The sequence below is a fragment of the Protopterus annectens genome, chromosome 17.part0, assembly GCF_019279795.1.
Source record: "Protopterus annectens isolate FY-2018-M chromosome 17.part0, PAN1.0, whole genome shotgun sequence".
Classification (NCBI taxonomy): Eukaryota; Metazoa; Chordata; order Ceratodontiformes; family Protopteridae; genus Protopterus; species Protopterus annectens.
This window is the reverse complement of record NC_056751.1, coordinates 785,127,141-785,146,294: the sequence shown is the minus strand read 5'-3', so window position 1 is coordinate 785,146,294 and position 19,154 is coordinate 785,127,141. Positions and strand designations below refer to the sequence as shown.

Below are 19,154 nucleotides of genomic sequence, written 5' to 3'. Positions count from 1 at the left end.
ATTTGGATTAATAGTGAGGTAAAAGCTATGTATGGAGATGGGAGGGAGAGTTGCTTATGTATGTATGTATGGAGACGGGAGGGAGAGTTACTTATGTATGTATGTATGTATGGAGACGGGAGGAAGAGTTACTTGAAGGTCTGAATAGCTAATACAAAACAATAAGGAAGCAAAGGCTGTGCTTTAATGCCAATATATTTTAAGAAAAACAAATTTTACCTTATGTTTCATTTGCAGACTTCTCATGTTTTATAAGTTTATATCCATTATGTGTAGTAATGTAAAATAGTAATATGTTTATTTCCCTTTAAATTTATTGCTGGTTTTGTCATTGGGTGTTATTTTCTCATTAGTTGTCTGTCTTTTTAAACTTAGTACTGAGATGTCCATGTCTTCAACTTCCACTAGTAATTTGTTCTTTTTAACAAATTCTGTAGCTTCTTCTAAGTTGTTAAAAATTTTCTGACCCTCTGGTAAAGTAATTTTAATTCTGATTGGGAAGAGAATCTGAGCCATTATATTAGCTTTTTAAAGGTCTTTTATAAGAGGAATGCATGTTTTCCTTATAGTTATAGTACTAGATGTATAATAATTATCAAATCTGATGTTTCTGCCACTGTCTTGAATTGAGTTCCCAGACCAAGCAGCTCTCAAACCCAAATCATTAGCTTGTGTGGATAAAAACTTAACAATAATGGATCTCACTGAAGCTGAATTTCTTGTGCAAGATGAATTTGATAGAGATCAATGTGATCTCTCGATTCCATAAGAGAAGGATTCAGGAAGATTTAATATCTTAGGTAGCCAGTTGTTTAAGAAGAGAATCATGTTGTTTCCTTCCATCTTTTCAGGCACGCTACAAATTCAGATGTTGTTTCTCCTTGATCTTGATTCATGATCTTCTATTTTTTTCTATTAGTGAATTATTTTGTTTCAGAAGGAAGTTAATTTGAATGTCATTCTCCATTTGCCTTCCTTCAATGTCATTCACTGCTTCCTCTATGTTTGTTAATTGATCTGTATGTTTAGTGATTATTTATTTTATATCTTCAATTTGTTTCTTGCTTTCGTTCTTCATGTTTTCAGTTATGTGTTCCAAATTGTCCATTTTTGTTGAGAACTCTTGAATGCTACTAATAATAGTTTGAAATTCCTTCTTCATGAGACTATCTTGAACTGAAGATTTTGAATGGCTTATAACTGCTGTACTCTGTATACAACTTTAGAAGTTCTGACAGTGAGTTATGAAAGAAAAAAAATCATTTTTTTTCTTTTAGATAATCCACAATAGTATAAGGAATAAGTTTATTAAGAATCCTTCAATGTTTTTTGAGAAAATTTATAAAAATCCTGTCAGAAACATAATCTTACAGGCAGAGCATCAAAAAATACTGTTTTCACTCAAGCATTTGGCCACGCCCCCGAGCTTAAGCTTTCTGATAGAATCAAATTGCGTCCTCACATTTCAAACAAACGTTTGTATCTCTGGAACCACAGGTGTTACTAAAGACACATAAATGGCAAACTCTTCAGCACAAACTATTTTTATAGTGGTAGTATTCTTTTAAACTAGATTTTATAAGTCACATTACACCTAGTAACTATTAAATTTGTAAGAGTTTGTAAACAACTTACAATATCTCAGCAAGTGTTGAAGTCACACACATACTGTCAGCAGCATTCTGTTCATCCAGATGAATGTTTTCATATGAAGCTAATCAGTTCTGTCTGTACTACTTGATTGTTGAGATATTTAAGAAAGCATGCCATTTATGACAATATAAATAAATAATAACTGAACAGCAATTTGTATCTCTTTACCTGCACTAAACAGAGGTTACATATCATCATAGTTGTGTTTGCCATTGTGTAAGCTTTAAGATGAAGTATTTTAATACTTTATATGTGGCATGGTTTTAAAATTATTAATGCAAATATGAGCATGCCATATTTGACACCTACAGGCATCATTTGGATGTAACTGCGGAAGCATCTACTGATGTCACCTGGCTGTAATGAGTTAAGCACTTTAACTTTATTTCCTCTCTTATATTTACTAACCACAGTGATCACAACTTACACAATCCCCCTCACTGTCTACTCCTACCCCACCTATATTCATACCCATGTGTTCTAGATCCTCTTTCTACCCCTCCTACATTTATACCCCACTGTTCTAGCTCCTTTCTCTGACATCTCTCTCTACAAAGCATCATACCATGCTTCTCTTTAATATTACTGCATTCTAACTCTTCCTGTTCTATCACCATTAAACTTAACATACATCAGTCAATGTTCTAAGCATTTCGCCAACTGTGTGGTCCATCTCTAACCATTCAAATCACCCCACTTCACCAATAATCACATCTAGTATATACAAAGACTCACCCAATCTTTATGTCAAATTTAAATTACTAAACTATCACACCTACCACGCCAAAATAAAACTAACTGCTACAGTTAAACCAAAACAAGCTTACCAAGTGTATTCATTTTTCTCTCTCTTATGAGTCTGTGAGGATATTACCCCAACCTTGGTCCCTCCTCCCATCCTCACTGCCCAGAAGCTTCCAAAACTCACCCCAAGCCAAGCCCCCCTACTCAACCCACCTATCTCCTTCCAAAACATGGACCACACCGCCATCACCAAAACCAGCAAAAGCCAACCCACCTATCTCAAACTCACCCAAATAACTTAAAATCATTTTCTTAAATACTCATAGAATGTATAATAAAATTTCAGAACTTCATGCATTAATCTTCCACAATACAACATGAGTTCTTGCCATAACTGAAACATGGCTTACTTGGCTCTGAAACATCACTCCCTGGTTATATCATCAGGGCTGATAGAACAAAAAAAAAAGTGGTGGAGTAGCTTTACCATGCTCTGACTATCTTGAAATCTGACCCTTCAATAAACCTCTTCCTAAATTCTATAATGCTGAATTCCTCATCTCTCATCTTAAACTAAATAACCATACACAACTATGTATTACAGCATTTTTATTCCCCCAGGTAATAATGCTACAACCCTGGAAAACATCTTGAACTGGATCTCACTTTCCCTGAAAACCCTCCATATTCTGGTTCCAACTAGAACAAAAAGAATAAAGAATAACCATTCTCCTTGGTTATCCACTCAAAGCAGGTACCTGGTGTAAGAAAGAGAGAGGGCTTGGAAGGAATGGTTGAAATAGAGATCTCCCCAAAACCTGCAACACTTTATAAAAATAAGTAACTGATTATCACAGACAAGAAAATTTACTTCAGTAACCCCTTACCAAATCAGTCTTCCAACTTTAAAGAATTTTGCTTTTTTATTAATAATATACTGCATCCTGGAACACCCACCACTCCTAATCCTGCCCTAATAGCACTCCCTCAGAAATGTATTTATATATTTAACATTTGTTTCCCATAGGTGTCTGACTGGGCTTACTACACTGTCAGCAGAGGCCCGGAAAGAAAAGCTCCACATGCAAAAAAGATGCACTATATTTCATTGTTGAATATATATATATATATATATATATATATATATATATATATATATATATATATACAGTGGCAGTTGTAAATTGTTTACATTATGTTCAAGTAGCAGGCATGCAAAAGGACCTCTGGCGTAATAGTACTATAACAGTATACATTTCATGCATTTGTTGACAGAGGGAAAGATTAGTGGTGCTAGCATTCAGAGATCACATATTAGAAACAGTGGTTACATATAGCTAGATTTTACACAAGATGAAAAGAAAGAACTCGAAGGTCTAAATTTTATTGAAACTTCTGGCTTCCATGGGATTATCAGTACATGGTCAACATTTCTCAGCAATTAAAGTGTAATTTGAGTCATTTTTAGTTTGCTTATTCTAAGAGCCTGCGACCTGACCCACGAGATCTTCAGATTTGTGAGAGAGGAAAGAATGGGGTTGGAGAGAGTTAGGAGGAGATGGGGATATATAGTATGTCAGCCTGACCAGTTTTCATTGAGGTGAGTTTTAGGTAGGTTTTTGAATGTGGTGGGGCTTTCTGCTCAATTTAACACACATTTTATAGAAAACATTAAAGCCCTAACTAACAATTTTCCTGCCAACAATCCTGACTTGCCACCTCTTCAGACAGCAAATACCCCCTATTTCACCCTAAAACCCATCACAACCCCCTACATCGAATCACTACTTCTTAAGCTGAAGCCCTGTTTTGCTTCAGTATATAATCTCCTAGCGGAATACCTCAAGCTGGTGGCAAGATCTATAGCCAATCCTGTGCCACTTCTAATTAACAGATCTAACAAGGAATCATACATTCCTTCTCTATGGAAAAAATTCTTCATCATCCCCCTTTATAAAGGAGGAGCTGCATCTGATGTAACCAATTTCATACCTGTCGCCATATTATCCCTTTTGTCAAAAATTCTGGAAAAGTGCATTCACAGGCAACTTCTTCAACATATTCTTCAGGAAAAGCTCCTGAACTCAACATAGCATGGATTTATACCTGCTCATATCACTACCACAGCCTTGTTAACTTTTGCAGATACTATTAGCAAAACCAGAGATGAAGGCAAACATATTTCCTCTGTATTCCTTGATATCTGTAAAGGTTCTGATCTAGTCTCTCACCAAAAACTCCTCTACCACCTGTCTTCCCTCAGGCTACCACAACCCACATTACTGTGGTTTAACAACTACTGAACCCACAGATACCGATCTGTTAAATGGCTCTCAACGTTTTGTTCCTTCCTTCCTGTCAATACTGGGATGGGACAGGGTTTCATTCTCGACCCTCTACTCTTTAATATAGTCACTAACAATTTACAAAAATCCTCTCAGTGTGCTTCCCTCATATATATCCTCTGTTTACAATTCTAACAATACTGGTTTTACCATCATCAGTCATTCTAAGGCTTCTCACAACTTGGATGAATTGCTCAGAGGAGGTAATGGAGATGGTATAACTGATAATGGTAATCAAAGAGGTAATGGCGATTGTATAACTGGTAATAGTAATCAAGAAGGTAATGGAAATGGTATAACTGGTAATAGTAATTGAGGAGGTAATGGAGATGGTATAACTGGTAATGGTGATTGAGGAGGTAATGGAGATGGTATAACTGGTAATAGTAATCGAGGAGGTAATGGAGATAGTATAACTGGCAATGGTAATCGAAGAGGTAATGGAGATGGTATATCTGGTAATGGTAATTGAAGAGTTAATGGAGATGGTATAACTGGTAGTGGTAATTGAGGAGGTAATTTTGATGGTATAACTGGTAATGGTGATTGAGGAGGTAATGGAGATGGTATAACTGGTAGTGGTAATTGAGGAGGTAATGGAGATGGTATAACTGGTAATGGTAACTGAGGAGGTAATGGAGATGGTATAACTGGTAATGGTGATTGAGGAGGTAATGGAGATGGTATAACTGGTAATGGTAATTGAAGAGTTAATGGAGATGGTATAACTGGTAGTGGTAATTGAGGAGGTAATTTTGATGGTATAACTGGTAATGGTGATTGAGGAGGTAATGGAGATGGTATAACTGGTAGTGGTAATTGAGGAGGTAATGGAGATGGTATAACTGGTAATGGTGATTGAGGAGGTAATGGAGATGGTATAACTGGTAATGGTAATTGAAGAGTTAATGGAGATGGTATAACTGGTAGTGGTAATTGAGGAGGTAATTTTGATGGTATAACTGGTAATGGTGATTGAGGAGGTAATGGAGATGGTATAACTGGTAGTGGTAATTGAGGAGGTAATGGAGATGGTATAACTGGCAATGGTAACTGAGGAGGTAATGGAGATGGTATAACTGGTAATGGTAATTGAGGAGGTAATGGAGATGGTATAACTGGTAATGGTGATTGAGGAGGTAATGGAGATGGTATAACTGGTAATGGTAACTGAGGAGGTAATGGAGATGGTATAACTGGTAATGGTGATTGAGGAGGTAATGGAGATGGTATAACTGGTAATGATAATTGAGGAAGTAATGGAGATGGTATAACTGGTAATGGTAATTGAGGAGGTAATGGAGATCATATAACCGGTAATGGTAATTGAGGAGGTAATGGATATGGTATAACTGGTAATGGTGATTGAGTAGGTAATGGAGATGGTATAACTGGTAATGGTAACTGAGGAGGTAATGGAGATGGTATAACTGGTAATGATAACTGAGGAGGTAATGGAGATGGTATAACTGGTAATGGCAATTGAAGAGGTAATGGATATGGTATAACCAGTAATGGTAATCGAGGAGGTAATGGAGATGGTATAACTGGTAATGGTAATTGAGGAGGTAATGGCGATGGTATAACTGGTAATGGTGACTGAGGAGGTAATGGAGATGGTGTAACTGGTAATGGTAACTGAGGAGGTAATGGAGATGGTATAACTGGTAATGGTAACTGAGGAGGTAATGGAGATGGTATAACTGGTAATGGTAATTGAGGAGGTAATGGGGATGGTATAACTGGTAATGGTAACTGAGGAGGTAATGGAGATGGTATAACTGGTAATGGTGATTGAGGAGGTAATGGAGATGGTATAACTGGTAATGGTGATTGAGGAGGTAATGGAGATGGTATAACTGGTAATGGTAATTGTTGCTGCTGTTTTTTTCCTTTTTTGGCTGTGGATTATTGTACAGAGCAACTTGACCTTTGGTGGGGTCCTTCTTTATTCTTATTTTTTTGGGTTTTATGAGACAGGTTAACCTTGGAAATTGGTGAACAATACTTGTAAGCAAATTAGTGATCTTAGTAAAACAAACTCTGGGATTCAATAAGTCAAAATTTGCTTGCAGGAATAGTGTAGCCATTCCTGCACAGAATATGGCCACCGAGCGATCCAGTAAACAAGCCTTTCAATGTACGCAAGTCTAGCAACACTGTTCTGCCATGGACATGACTGGATTATGCTAATGACTTAATTTGCTGTTGAAAACCATGCAAATGAGGTCAATTCGCAATCCAGTAAGCAGGCAGACATCCGTGGCAGAATAGTTTAGCATGGAGAAATGTATTTGGCTACTAGCTGAACACATTTCTACAAAAATCAAAATGGAGGCATGACAGCTCAAACCAAAGCATGTATTCCAATCCATAGACATGGCAATGGCCAAATATATCACCATTGGCATGGAAAAGTGTTGAGTGGTTGACCTCGGTGGCCATTTAAGTATAGGGCAGAGGAGCACAAACAGGATTGTGCTAAAAATAAAAAAAAAATGTGAAAAGGCAATTTTAAGTAAAATATGCATTTTGCCATTATAATATATGGCATGCAGAATCAAAGCAATACCAGGGAATAGTGGTTGCTAAGGGGAAATGCTCTGGGGTAGTGCTGTAACTAGGGTCTAAGGCAGTGGGGTATCCCAATGAGGGAAATTTACTGAATCACAAAAAGAAGCAAAGTGCCAAACTGCACCTAACCGTGTAGGTGCTATAAGGCAGTAGTGTATGCTGTGGTACACAGTATGATCCTGCAGAAACAGCTGTAGCAGGAACAGCACGGGGAAGGTCTACACAGCCCCCTACCATTGCCAAGTTCACCACAGGCACAGAGGGACTCAGAAGTGGAAGCCCCTGAGCCTGCTCCAGTAGACAGATGGAGGTGTGCCCAGTATGCTCAGGCCTTGGCAAAGAGGCAATGCATAGCATACATGCTGACACTGTAGGGACCCATGGACAGACACCTCTCTCTGACTCGCACACACAGTAAAATGGATGACACACACATCAATTTACCTGTAACTTACCATGTATAGGCAGTGTACTGTGTGCATCCAACAAAGGTAGCCCTCAAGCACTGTCTTCACAACTGCCACAGGCACAAGGTTAGTCAGTCTTCTTAACAATAAATGAATGGATTACTATGTTTTGGTAGCATATCTATGGTAATGCTGTTTGCATGCAAAGGAATTGGTTGGCCTACTGGGATAGCAGCAGACAGCTGACAGCTATGTGTGACACCAAGAAATATCTGCACAATACTGGCTTCCCCACATTATGCAGTATCATTTAAGGTGACAAATCCCACTGCAGTATATGTGGGGGGCAACTAAGGGGTGGTCATAGGTCACATGCATGGATGTCACTGTGGGGTTCCCATACTCAACCCCTGACTCACACAGCATGTCAGCTGTAGAAAATGATAAAGGAATGTCTGGCAACAGCCCACAAATGGCAGCAATGATGGAACACCCCCTACAGACTGACACAGTGATATCACAGCAGGCCTTGCATTTGCAGTAAGGCTCTGAAGGGTAAGAAGTCTGAAACTCAATTGTATGCAAGTACAATTTAACCTGTGGTCTCTAGTGATATGCCTCTGTTCTCCAGACATGAAAAGGGTGTATGTCATGCTTGGTGTAAGCACATCGGAGCTCCATGGCTCCCAGATGAGCTGAGCTAAGCACAGCTAAGCAAGGGGATGTGTCTCAGGCTGTATTGACTTATTTCATGAAATGAAGAGCGTGTTCATGTCCAGGGGAGGGCTATTTTTCTTGTTTACCTTAGCTAATGGGTTTGTGCTGCACACACTGGGTGTAAAAAAATGGAAATAGTAGGACTGTTTACATTTGGGAACCAGATTTGCATGGCGTGCCTTACGGCTTAAAAGGGGTGGAAATGGGAAGGGACAAAAAGGCAAAAGTACAAATTAGATAGCTAGCAGGTGGAATGCATCATAGTCAGCCAATCATACAGGCAGCATCTGCAGCACAAGAGTATAAACTGTGCAAACACCTTACAGTCTGATTTTTCACACAAACTCTTCATCATTGGTGCACACATGTGGGGGAATTTTAACCAGAAAAATGTTAGGGGTTGCCATTGCTTTGATCTATCAGTATGTACTAGAGGCTGAGGGCAGTGAGGATAATGTTGACAACCACCACAGACCAAGGAGGAGAAGAATGTTCAGACCCAGGGTAACTTACCAGGGGCTACATGATCTGGAGATAGTAGAGTACTACAGGGTGGACAGAGACATACTTCAGCAAATCATTGAGCTGTGCCAGCCTTAACTCAGACTCAGAGCCAACAGAGGGAACTCAGCCCAGTGGATACCAAGATATGTGTAGCCTTAAGAATACTAGCTACAGGTACTTTCTAAAGACCTAATGGGGACATCATGCGTGTCTCACAGGCATCCAAATCCAGGGTTCTCCACCAGTTCCTGGATGCCATCCTACCACATGCTGCTGAGCGTATTTACTTCCCCAACACCGGTGAGAAGAGGACCAGCAATATGCATTTCTTCCACCATGTAGCAGAATACCCAGAGGTACTGGGTGCGATAGACTGCATGCACATCCACATCAAATCACCACCCAGTGAACAGGGTGGGGTCTACATAAATGGCAAGGGCTTCATCAACAGCCATAATTTGTGCAATGCCCAGGACATTATCATCATGTGTTTGCTGGCAGGCCTGGAAGCTATCATGACTCCCACATCTGGCATTCATCACAGCTCTACCAAGCATTTGCCAGTGGGGACAACCCGAATAGCCATCTGGAGGGGGATGCTGGCTATGCACTGGAGCCATGGATGATGACGCACATCAGAAATGCACACACACCCACTCATGAATGCCATAATGTGGCACATGCACAAACCAGAATCATTATACAGCATGTGTTTGGGATGCTCAAGTCATGGTTCCACTGCTTTGACATATCTGGTGGAGCCCTGCAGTACTCTCCAGCCACATGTGCACACATGTTCATAGTATATGCTGTGCTACACAGTATGATCCTGCAGAAACAGCTGCAGCAGGAACAGCAGGGGGAAGAGCTACACAGCCCCACACCATTTCCAAGATCCCCACAGATACAGAGGGACTCAGAAGAGAAAGCCCCTGAGCCTGCTCCTGTAGACAGACGGAGGTGTGCCCAGTATGCCCAGGCCTTGTCAAAGAGGCAATGCATAGCACACATGCTGACACTGTATGGACCCATGGACTGACATCTCTCTCTGACTCGCACACACAGTAAAATGGATGACACACACATCAATTTACCTGTAACTTACCATGTATAGGCAGTGTACTGTATGCATCCAACAAAGGTAGCTCTCAAGCACTGCTCTCACAACTGCCGCAGGCACAAGGTTCTTAACAATAAATGAATGGATTACTATGTTTTGGTAGCATATCTATGGTAATGCTGCTTGCATGCAAAGGAATGGGGTGGCCTACTGGGATAGCAGCAGACAACTGACAGATATGTGCAACACCAGGAAGTATCTGCACAATAATGGCTTCCCCACACTATGCAGTATCATTTAAGGTGACAAATCCCACTGCAGTATATGTGGGGGCCCAACTAAGGGGTGGTCATAGGTCACATGCATGGATGTCACTGTGGGGATCCCATACTCACCCATGGACTCCCATAGCAAGTCAGCTGTAGAAAACCATAAAGGAATGTCTGGCAACAGCCCAACAATGGCAGCAATGATAGAACATCCCCCTACAGACTGACACAGTGATATCACAGCAGGCCCACAAATGGCAGTAATGATAGAACACCCCCCTGCAGACTGACACAGTGATATCACAGCAGGCCTCAAATGGCAGCAATGATAGAATACCCCCTACAGACTGACACAGTGATGTCACAGCAGGCCTCAAATGGCAGCAATGATAGAACACCCCCTGCAGACTGACACAGTGATATCACAGCAGGCCTCAAATGGCAGCAATGATGGAACACCCCCTACAGACTTACACAGTGATGTCACAGCAGGCCTCAAATGGCAGCAATGATGGAACACCCCCTACAGACTGACACAGTGATATCACAGCAGGCCTTGCAGTTGCAGTAAGGCTCTGAAGGTTAAGAAGTCTGAACCTCAATTGTATGGCATTACAATCTAACCTGTGGTCTCTAGTGATATGCCTCTATTCTCCAAGACAGGGCACAGTACTATGCTAAATGGAACCAAAATGTAAAGGCAATATCAGCAGAGTCTGTGCAAATGTGTACTGTTGACAGGTGTGCCCCCCCCACACACATACCCATATCCCCATAGAAATGCAGTAACATGTAAGTTTGTAGGGTAATAGCAGCAGAGCACACATTGCCAGGACTGTCCCAAGCAACATGGATAAGTTGTTGCACATCCACAATATGCAGGGGTCAATGAGCTGTGCATATGTGTGAGGAATACTGTCAGGATGTGTCCAACAACTTATCATGGCTGTTGTGTCCTAGTAGCCTAGGTACAGTACTGTGGTAGACAGAGCCATGTTCCATGAAATGCAGTGCCAACTATTTTGCATGTTAGCTGTACCTACGGTGGGAGTTGTACACACTGTCCAGATATCAATATTTATTACTGCTGAGAAGCTAGACAGATCATGTACAAGGGGCCACACATATGAACAGTACACAGGTTGGAGTAGCATACACAGTGCCTACCATACCTCACAACTGTACAGACCTTTTGCAGAATGTACACAGGTTTGCATAGTATTTCTGGTGTCTTTAGTCTGAAATAGTGGCTGTCTGGCAAATCACTGGCAAACCATGAAGGTCTAAAGTCAGAAAATATTGACGGATTGTAATGTCCCAGACTTCATACACTATATAAATCTGTTATTGTATCACCATTCCAGGTTTGTAAGGCCAATAGTTACAATGGTCTGTATATGTAGGCCTTTGTCACCAATTATTCATGGATATGTGCAGATGTCTGGCTCACATACGTAGAGAGGTATGGTGCCTAGCAGTACAGCAGTGCATTCTATCACTTACCATTGTCACCTCAAGGGGAATCCACTGCCTGGCAGCCTGGGAACATATGCGTGACAGAATGCACTGCCTTGCTACAGATAGTTTGTATCAGTCTCACATGGCCTACAGGCCTCTGGCAAAGGCCCATGCCTTACCCATAGTGCCTTTGCAGGGAATGTCATGGGGTCCATACTACCAACATAACACAGTCAACAAAATGCAAATGTAAGGCCATGTTGCTAAATGCTTGTAGCATACCTTTCAACCTCGTAGAGGAAAAAACCTGGACAAAGCCATACATAATGGTGGGATAAAGACCCAGCTATAGGGACACATTTGAAATATTACTTTCATAATGTTAGAAAGTTGATAGAATAACAGAGGGGGTGTGTAGTAGCATAGATGTCATGAAGGGTGTGAAGTCTGAAACGCTAATGTTCTGTCAGTATTCCCTGACTGTAACCCTGAAGGGTGTGAAGTCTGAAACTCTAATGTTCTGTCAGTATTCCCTGACTGCAACCCTGAGTGATTTACACCAAATGTGCTAGAAAACAACAATGTGAAGGGAAACTGACCAGATATATGAGGTATGAATGTGGATAATCTGTATATCTGACAGGTAAGGCCACACCAGGATATGACCTTTCAGGTAAGAAGAATACCGCACAACCAGGAGATCCCCAGCCAGTATATCACCAAGGTGCTGGACGTTTTACATAGCTTCATCCGTCAATTGGCCATAGACACAACTCCCAAGTGGCCAGATTGTGCAAGCATGTCTAGCCTTCACCTCATAATATAGGCCTGTGCATCATCCATGTTCTATTTCTCTGGTAAATAAACACCTGCTTTCTCCCTTTTTACTTTACTAGCAAAAAAAAATTGCTAGAATCTCCTTTTGTTCTGACTGAGAATGCTTCTCAGCTGATAAGTATATTTTTTGGCACATTTTAACTGTTCAGAGTTGAATAAAATAATAATTGAATTCAGACTTCAGAATAAAGTTTGAATAAATTGTATTTATTTAAACTGCATTTGCTCTAATATTGCTACACATGACAGTGTGCTAGCTTGCACTGCATCTGAAATGTTTTTAGTGCTGTTTTAGCTGCCTTTCTGTAAAAAAAAAATTCTAAGCTTGTTTCCTGCCATTCCTGTAACTAGTCTAGTCCAGATACAGATTTGCTGTATCCAGGACTGTTTGCAAGCTTCTGAGCCCCCCAAGCCTTTTTGTGTTGGAGGTAAGCCTCCTAGCTTGTCAGTGGGGGTGGCAAGCACTAGGTAGCCTATCTACCACAAGAGGAGTGGTTTCTGGCCCAGAAATTGTAGTTATTGGCAGTTTGGGCAGTTTTTCCATCTCTCTCTCAGCTTTTCTGGTTTAAAAGCCCACATTTGAGCTTGTTTCCTGCTTTTCCTATAACTACTCTAGTCCAGATACAGATTTACTGTATCCAAGACTGTTTATAAGTTTTGGAGCCCCAAGCCATTCTGTGTTGGAGGGAGCCTTCTAACATATCAGTGGGAGTGGGAGTGGGAGGCACTAAGTAGCCTGTCTAACACAAGAGGAGTGGTTTCTGGCCCAGAAATTGTAGTTATTGGCAGTTTGGGCAGTTTTTCCATCTCTTTCAACTTTTCTGGTTTAAAAGCCTGTGTTTGAGCTTGTTTCCCACTTCTCCTGTAAATAGTCTAGTTCAGATACAGATTTGCTGTATCCAAGACTGGTTGTAAGCTTCTGAGCCCTCCCAAGTCTTTCTGTGTTGGAGAGAAACTTTCTAGCTTGTCAGTGGGAGTGGTAAGCACTAGGTTGTCTATCTACCACAAGAGGAGTGGTTTCTGGACCAGAAATTGTAGTTAATTGGCCGTTTGGGCAGTTTTTCCATCTCTTTCAACTTTTTGGTTTAAAAGCCCGCTTTTGCGCTTGTTTCCCACCTTTCCTGTAACTAGTCTAGTCCAGATACAGACTTGCTGTATCCAGGACTGTTTGTAAGCATCTGAGAGGTGCCAAAGTCTGCTCTTAAATTTTTCCCTTAGATCTACTAGTTCTCTCCTCTCCTCTCATTTCCTCTCCTGCACTTGCACTCCATGTTCCTAAGCATCTTGGAGAATATTAAGGTCCAACCTAACACACTCTTACTCGGTGACTTCAAGTACCCCTCCATTAACTGGGTAAACTACTCATGTACCAATACACTTGCCCAATGTTTCCTGGAGTTCATTAATTCCAATTCTCTGGACCAGCTCATTCTTACCCCCACTAGAGGTAGCAACATCCTTGACCTGGTCATTACTAACATGGGCGACCATTGCTCTACACCAATAGTCATCTCCTCCCTGGTTAGATCCGACCACAAACTAATCACATTGAAAATCCACATCCCTTCCACCCCTACCCCAGCAAAGGTAACCACCATGAAAAACTTCTCCAAAGCTAACTTTGGGATCCTAAAAAGAGAGGTGGCTAAATTCATGGCACCCATGCAAATGGAGAATAGTTGCTTGACTGCAGAATCATACACCAATGCGCTGTATGAGCACGTACACAAATGCATGGATTTCATCATACCCAATAGAACCAAGACACTCTCCTCCAAAAAAAGGAAGCCAATCTGCTGATCCCCTGCCATAAACAAACTCTACAACAGAAGGAGGAAACTGATGTGGAATAAGGTGAAGTCCCAAGACTGGAAAAACTCCCTTATCTTCCACAACAAAAAGTTGAGATCCCTCATCAGATCCTCTAAAGCTAGGTATGAAAACAGAATTGCAGCAGATAGTAAAGACAACCACAAGGCCTTCTGTAGTTATGTTCATAGGTTCATAGGTTCATACTAGGCTATCTGCCCTAGGGCATTTATAAGCCTAGCCAGAGTGTGTTTGGCTTTCACCACCCATTTTAAATTAATTTTGCTATGCCCTTTTTCGAGGCTAGTATACTGTGCCTCTGTCTAACAGTGACACAGAAGTGATACCTGGGGTAAACCTATGATCTCCCATCCACTCATCAAGATTCCTCTTGAAGAGAGTCAATGAGGGACTCTGCCTAACCTGGACTGGGATTTTATTCCAGAGTGAAGGGAGCCTCTGGGTTATAAATCTGTCCCTCCAGCATGTCCTATTTATTTCAGTGCTGAGGTTCAAGTCTCTCGAGCATGTAGGGGATGACAAAGGCATTATAGGAATGGCAAGAGCTTTGGCCAATATCCGGAAGCACAGGGTTGACAAATGCAGGCCATCTCGGGCAAAGCATCAAGGTCTGTCAATCATGTCATCGCAGGCAGAGAGATACTGAATGGCCTTAGAATGACACCAGAAACTTAGTCAGTTGTTGAACTCACTCATTTTCTGCTTGTACTGTGGTATCATTCTGGGTGATGGTTGGATGCTGCTCAGGGATAGGGTCATACCCACCTAGGTTACATAATCCGAGAGCTCCTCCATGCCTCTTTTCGTGTAGTCCAGGGAGATACTTCTCAGGTCATTCACACCCACATGTACAATGACTGAGTCATATTTGTACCTGTTGATGAGGGACCTGAGTGTGTGCATTATATGGTGGATCCTGGCACCTGACAGGCAGCTGACTGTTACTTTTTTCTTATTCAGCCTAGTGAGTTGGACATCAGTGTGCCTCACTATCAAGTCACCTATGACTAGTGTATTGGGCAAGCTGTTTTGCCTTAGGGGCTTTGGTTGAGTGGCACACTGTTTAGGAGAGTTATTTGTCTCATGATTAGTGTTGTGTTGTGGTGGTCAAGTGCATTTCTGCCTTGGAAGGCTCTGCTGCTTGGGTAGATTTTATTGAGATCCTCCACGAAGGTGGGTGTGTGGTTTGTGCTTTTATATGAAGGCAGTGCTGTTGTGTGTTCTGGATGGCTATGTGTTCCATGTGGTGTGGTGCAAGTATTGACCTTCTCCTCTTGACCAGCTATTCTGGTCTTGACTGGAGAGTGCATGGCTTCCATTTTGGATATATAAGTGCATCTCTCGCAAGTCTGAGTGTTGGAAGGTAAGAGGAGAGGTTTGTACATGAAGCAGTTGCTAAATTGCCTCAGGATGCCCAAGTTCACCAAGTTAATAGGAGAAAGCACAGGGAACTGACCTTTAGACATGCCTGGTGAGGTGGGCATTGATAATAAGTGCTAGATCTGTTTCCTTGTAGAATGTTTAGTGCTGGTAGCACTTGTGTGCTACAATAATTGCTACAAGATGTCTGGTAAAGTGCTAGACTAATAAGTTAGTATAAATGCAGAAGAGGAGAGAAGTAGTAGATCTAAGGGAAAAATTGAAGAGCAGGCTCTGGCACCACTCAGAAGCTTTCAAACAGTTCTGGATGCAGCAAGTTTGTATCTGGACTAAACTAGTTACAGGAAAAGTGGGAAACAAGAGCAAACATGGGCTTTTAAACTGGAAAGTTGAGAGAGATGGAAAACTGTATAAACGGCCAATAAACTACAATTTCTGGGAAATATGTACAATTGGCTGGTGCACACCCTTAAACTAATACTTTGTTAAAGCACGTTTTGATTTAATTACAGTAGTCAGTCCACTTGGGAAGGTGTCTTTCAGCATTGCACATCCTGACATAGCAATATTTGCACACTCTCCTTTGCAGAAGCCCTCCAACTCTGTCAGATTGAGAGGGCATTTCTTGTGCACAGCTCTCTTCTGGGCACCCCACAGATTTCCTAATGGATGTAGGTGTGGAATCTCGCTGGGCCATTCCAAAACATTGATAGTCTTCTGTTGAAGCCATTCTTTTTCTGATTTGGATATATGGTTTGGGTCATTTTTGTGTAGAAAGGTGAGATTCCTCTTCATCTACAGCTTTCTAGCAGACACCTGAAGATTTTGGGCAAAAAGGGACTGCTGTTTGGAACTGTTCATAATCCCCTCCACCTTGGCTAAAGGCCCACTTCCAGCTTATGAACAGCAACCCCAAAGCAAGACACTGCCATCACCAAGCTTCCCTGTGGTGATGGTGTTCTTTTGGTGATGCACAGTGTTGTTATTGCACCAAACAAACCTTTTGGAATTGTGGTCAAACAGTGCAAACTTGGCCTCACTACACCATAACACAGTTTCCCACATGCTTTAGGGAGACCTTATGTGTTTTTCTTGAGAATTCAGCCAGACCTGGATACTGTTCTGTGTGAGAAAAGGCTTTCATCTTCCAACCCTACCCCATAGGCCAGACATTTGGAGAATATGGGAAATTGTTGTCACGTGTAGTACAAAACCAGTACCTGCCACAGATTCCTGTAACTCCTTTAGTGTCGCTGTAAGTCTTCTGGCAGCCTCCCTGACCAGTTTGGGTCTTGTCTTTCAACACATTTGGAGGGATGTCCACTTCTTTGCAATGTCACTTATGCCCCATTTTTTCACCACTTTTTGATGACTGTTGTCACTGTGTTCCATGGTATATGTAATACTGTTGAAATGTTTTTGTACCCTTCTTCAGGCTGATAACTTTCAATAATGACATCCCTTTGATGCTTTGTAAGGTCTATGTGAACCATGGCTGTTGCTGTAGCAGGCAACTGGGTAAATGTCAGGAAAACAAAAAATATATATGATAACAGGATAAAGGTTAATAAGACAAAAATAAGAATAAAATTAATGAAAAAATACCAAACCAACAGGCTAAAATCCAGAAACTTTAATAGATGTATTCAAAAGAGTGGTAAGCGCTTTCATGGTGACCACACCACTTCATCAGACAACATTAACTAAGAAATACAAGTCTTTTGTACAAAGTGTGACCAATAAAAAGCCCTTAATTATGATGTCATCAAAAAGTTAAAAAATTTTTAAAAGAACACATACTGCAGAAAATACGTTCATATATCATGAATAAAAACAGCTATAAAATGTATGCAAACATATTGCACTTACAAAAATATATATAAAAATAAAACATATTATTTATGTCTAAGTCTACATATATGTAATGCTGTTGAAATGTTTTTGTACCCTTCGCCAGGCTGATACATTTCAAAAATGACATCCCTTTGATGCTTTGTAATGTGTATGTGAATCATGGCTGTTGCTGTAGCAGGCAACTGGGTAAATTTCCGGAAAATCCTAGCAGGACAGCTGATCATTATTTGGTGTTAAAGAGTCTTTGTGATTGATGGCAGGTGTGTACCCAAGAAGACATAATGCTGTAATTATATCAAAAGCTGCTTCAACACAGTATTAGCTTCAGCCAATACAAACTTATGCAGCTATCCAAATGTACATTTTTTATTTGTCATAATTGTTCCCCTAACAGATCTGTTTGTTTTACAATTGAATTGTACAGGTTATAGGCCACATTAAAGGTTAAAAGAGTTTGGAAATGTTGGGTCTATATCACGTAGTCGAACTGCAATAAGTTCGAATATATGAATATCAAACTTCAAACTCCAAAGTCTAAGTACAATGAAAATACAAAAGATTGTAATATAGGTTTCTGAAAGTTATAGTTGGCCCTTCCGTACTCACTGCCGTTTAGCGTCATTGTGACGAAATGATGAATATGCATGAAGTAGGGTAATGAATAAACTAAAGTTTCATATGCATAAATATTGTGTATTCATGCAAAGGTGTTTTATAATATATATAAAGTAAATAAATGTCAGTATGTGTTTCTGAAGTGTATAAAAATATAGTTTTTACGCTTTCTTGTGTGCGCTTAGCTCTGACTGAATTGCAATATGGCTGCCGCTTCATATCCTGCTCACGGAATAGTAGCTACAATTTGCAAGACTGTAATGTCACAAAAGAGAACAGACATGTTGCACATTGATGGATATCTCTATAATCTAGAAAAAAACATAAAAAAACGGTACTGGTGCTGTAGATTAAAGATGTTGCATAAATGTAGAGGTAGGGCTATTACGGAAAAGGTAGTTGGAGAAATTCTGTTAAAGTCTGTTAGTCACTACTATCCTCCTGATATTACTGAGGTAGAAAAGTATAAATCCTGCCATGTGTTAAAGGAAACTGCAAGGTTAGGTACAAGTACACAAGCTATAGCGGTTGATGATGTCGGTAACACATCTGTTGAAAACATTATGAGTTTACCTTCTAGGAGGTCAATGCTGCAACAGGTTAACAGAGTGAGAAGGAGAAAAATGCTGAGTTATAAGTCTTTGCCTGCAAATATTAGTGCAGTTGATACAACTAAATGTACCTTAAAGCAGGGAACTTTCATACAAACTCAGAGGGCAGACATTTATACTAATACTCATGTATTAGTGTTCAGTACTAAAGAAAATCTACAAGATTTATGCTCTACAAAGATATGGTTTATGGATGGTACATTCCTTACAACCAGAAGACTTTGTAGGCAATTGTATACCATTTACGAGTTGATATCGTTTGGAGATTCAACTAAATGTGTACCACTAGTGTTCTC

General features: G+C 40.6%; 1 protein-coding gene across 1 annotated transcript; it reads right to left on the bottom strand.

Moving 5' to 3' along the window:
- Nucleotides 1–5,015: 5,015 nt before the first annotated feature.
- On the bottom strand, nt 5,016–18,254 carry LOC122791512 (vegetative cell wall protein gp1-like). The gene is made up of 3 exons (XM_044059255.1): nt 18,239–18,254; nt 6,057–6,643; nt 5,016–5,912 (listed from the first exon to the last, which is right to left on the bottom strand). Exons 1-3 carry the CDS (start codon nt 18,252–18,254, stop codon nt 5,016–5,018), a joined length of 1,500 nt encoding a protein of 499 aa, XP_043915190.1.
- Nucleotides 18,255–19,154: the final 900 nt, after the last annotated feature.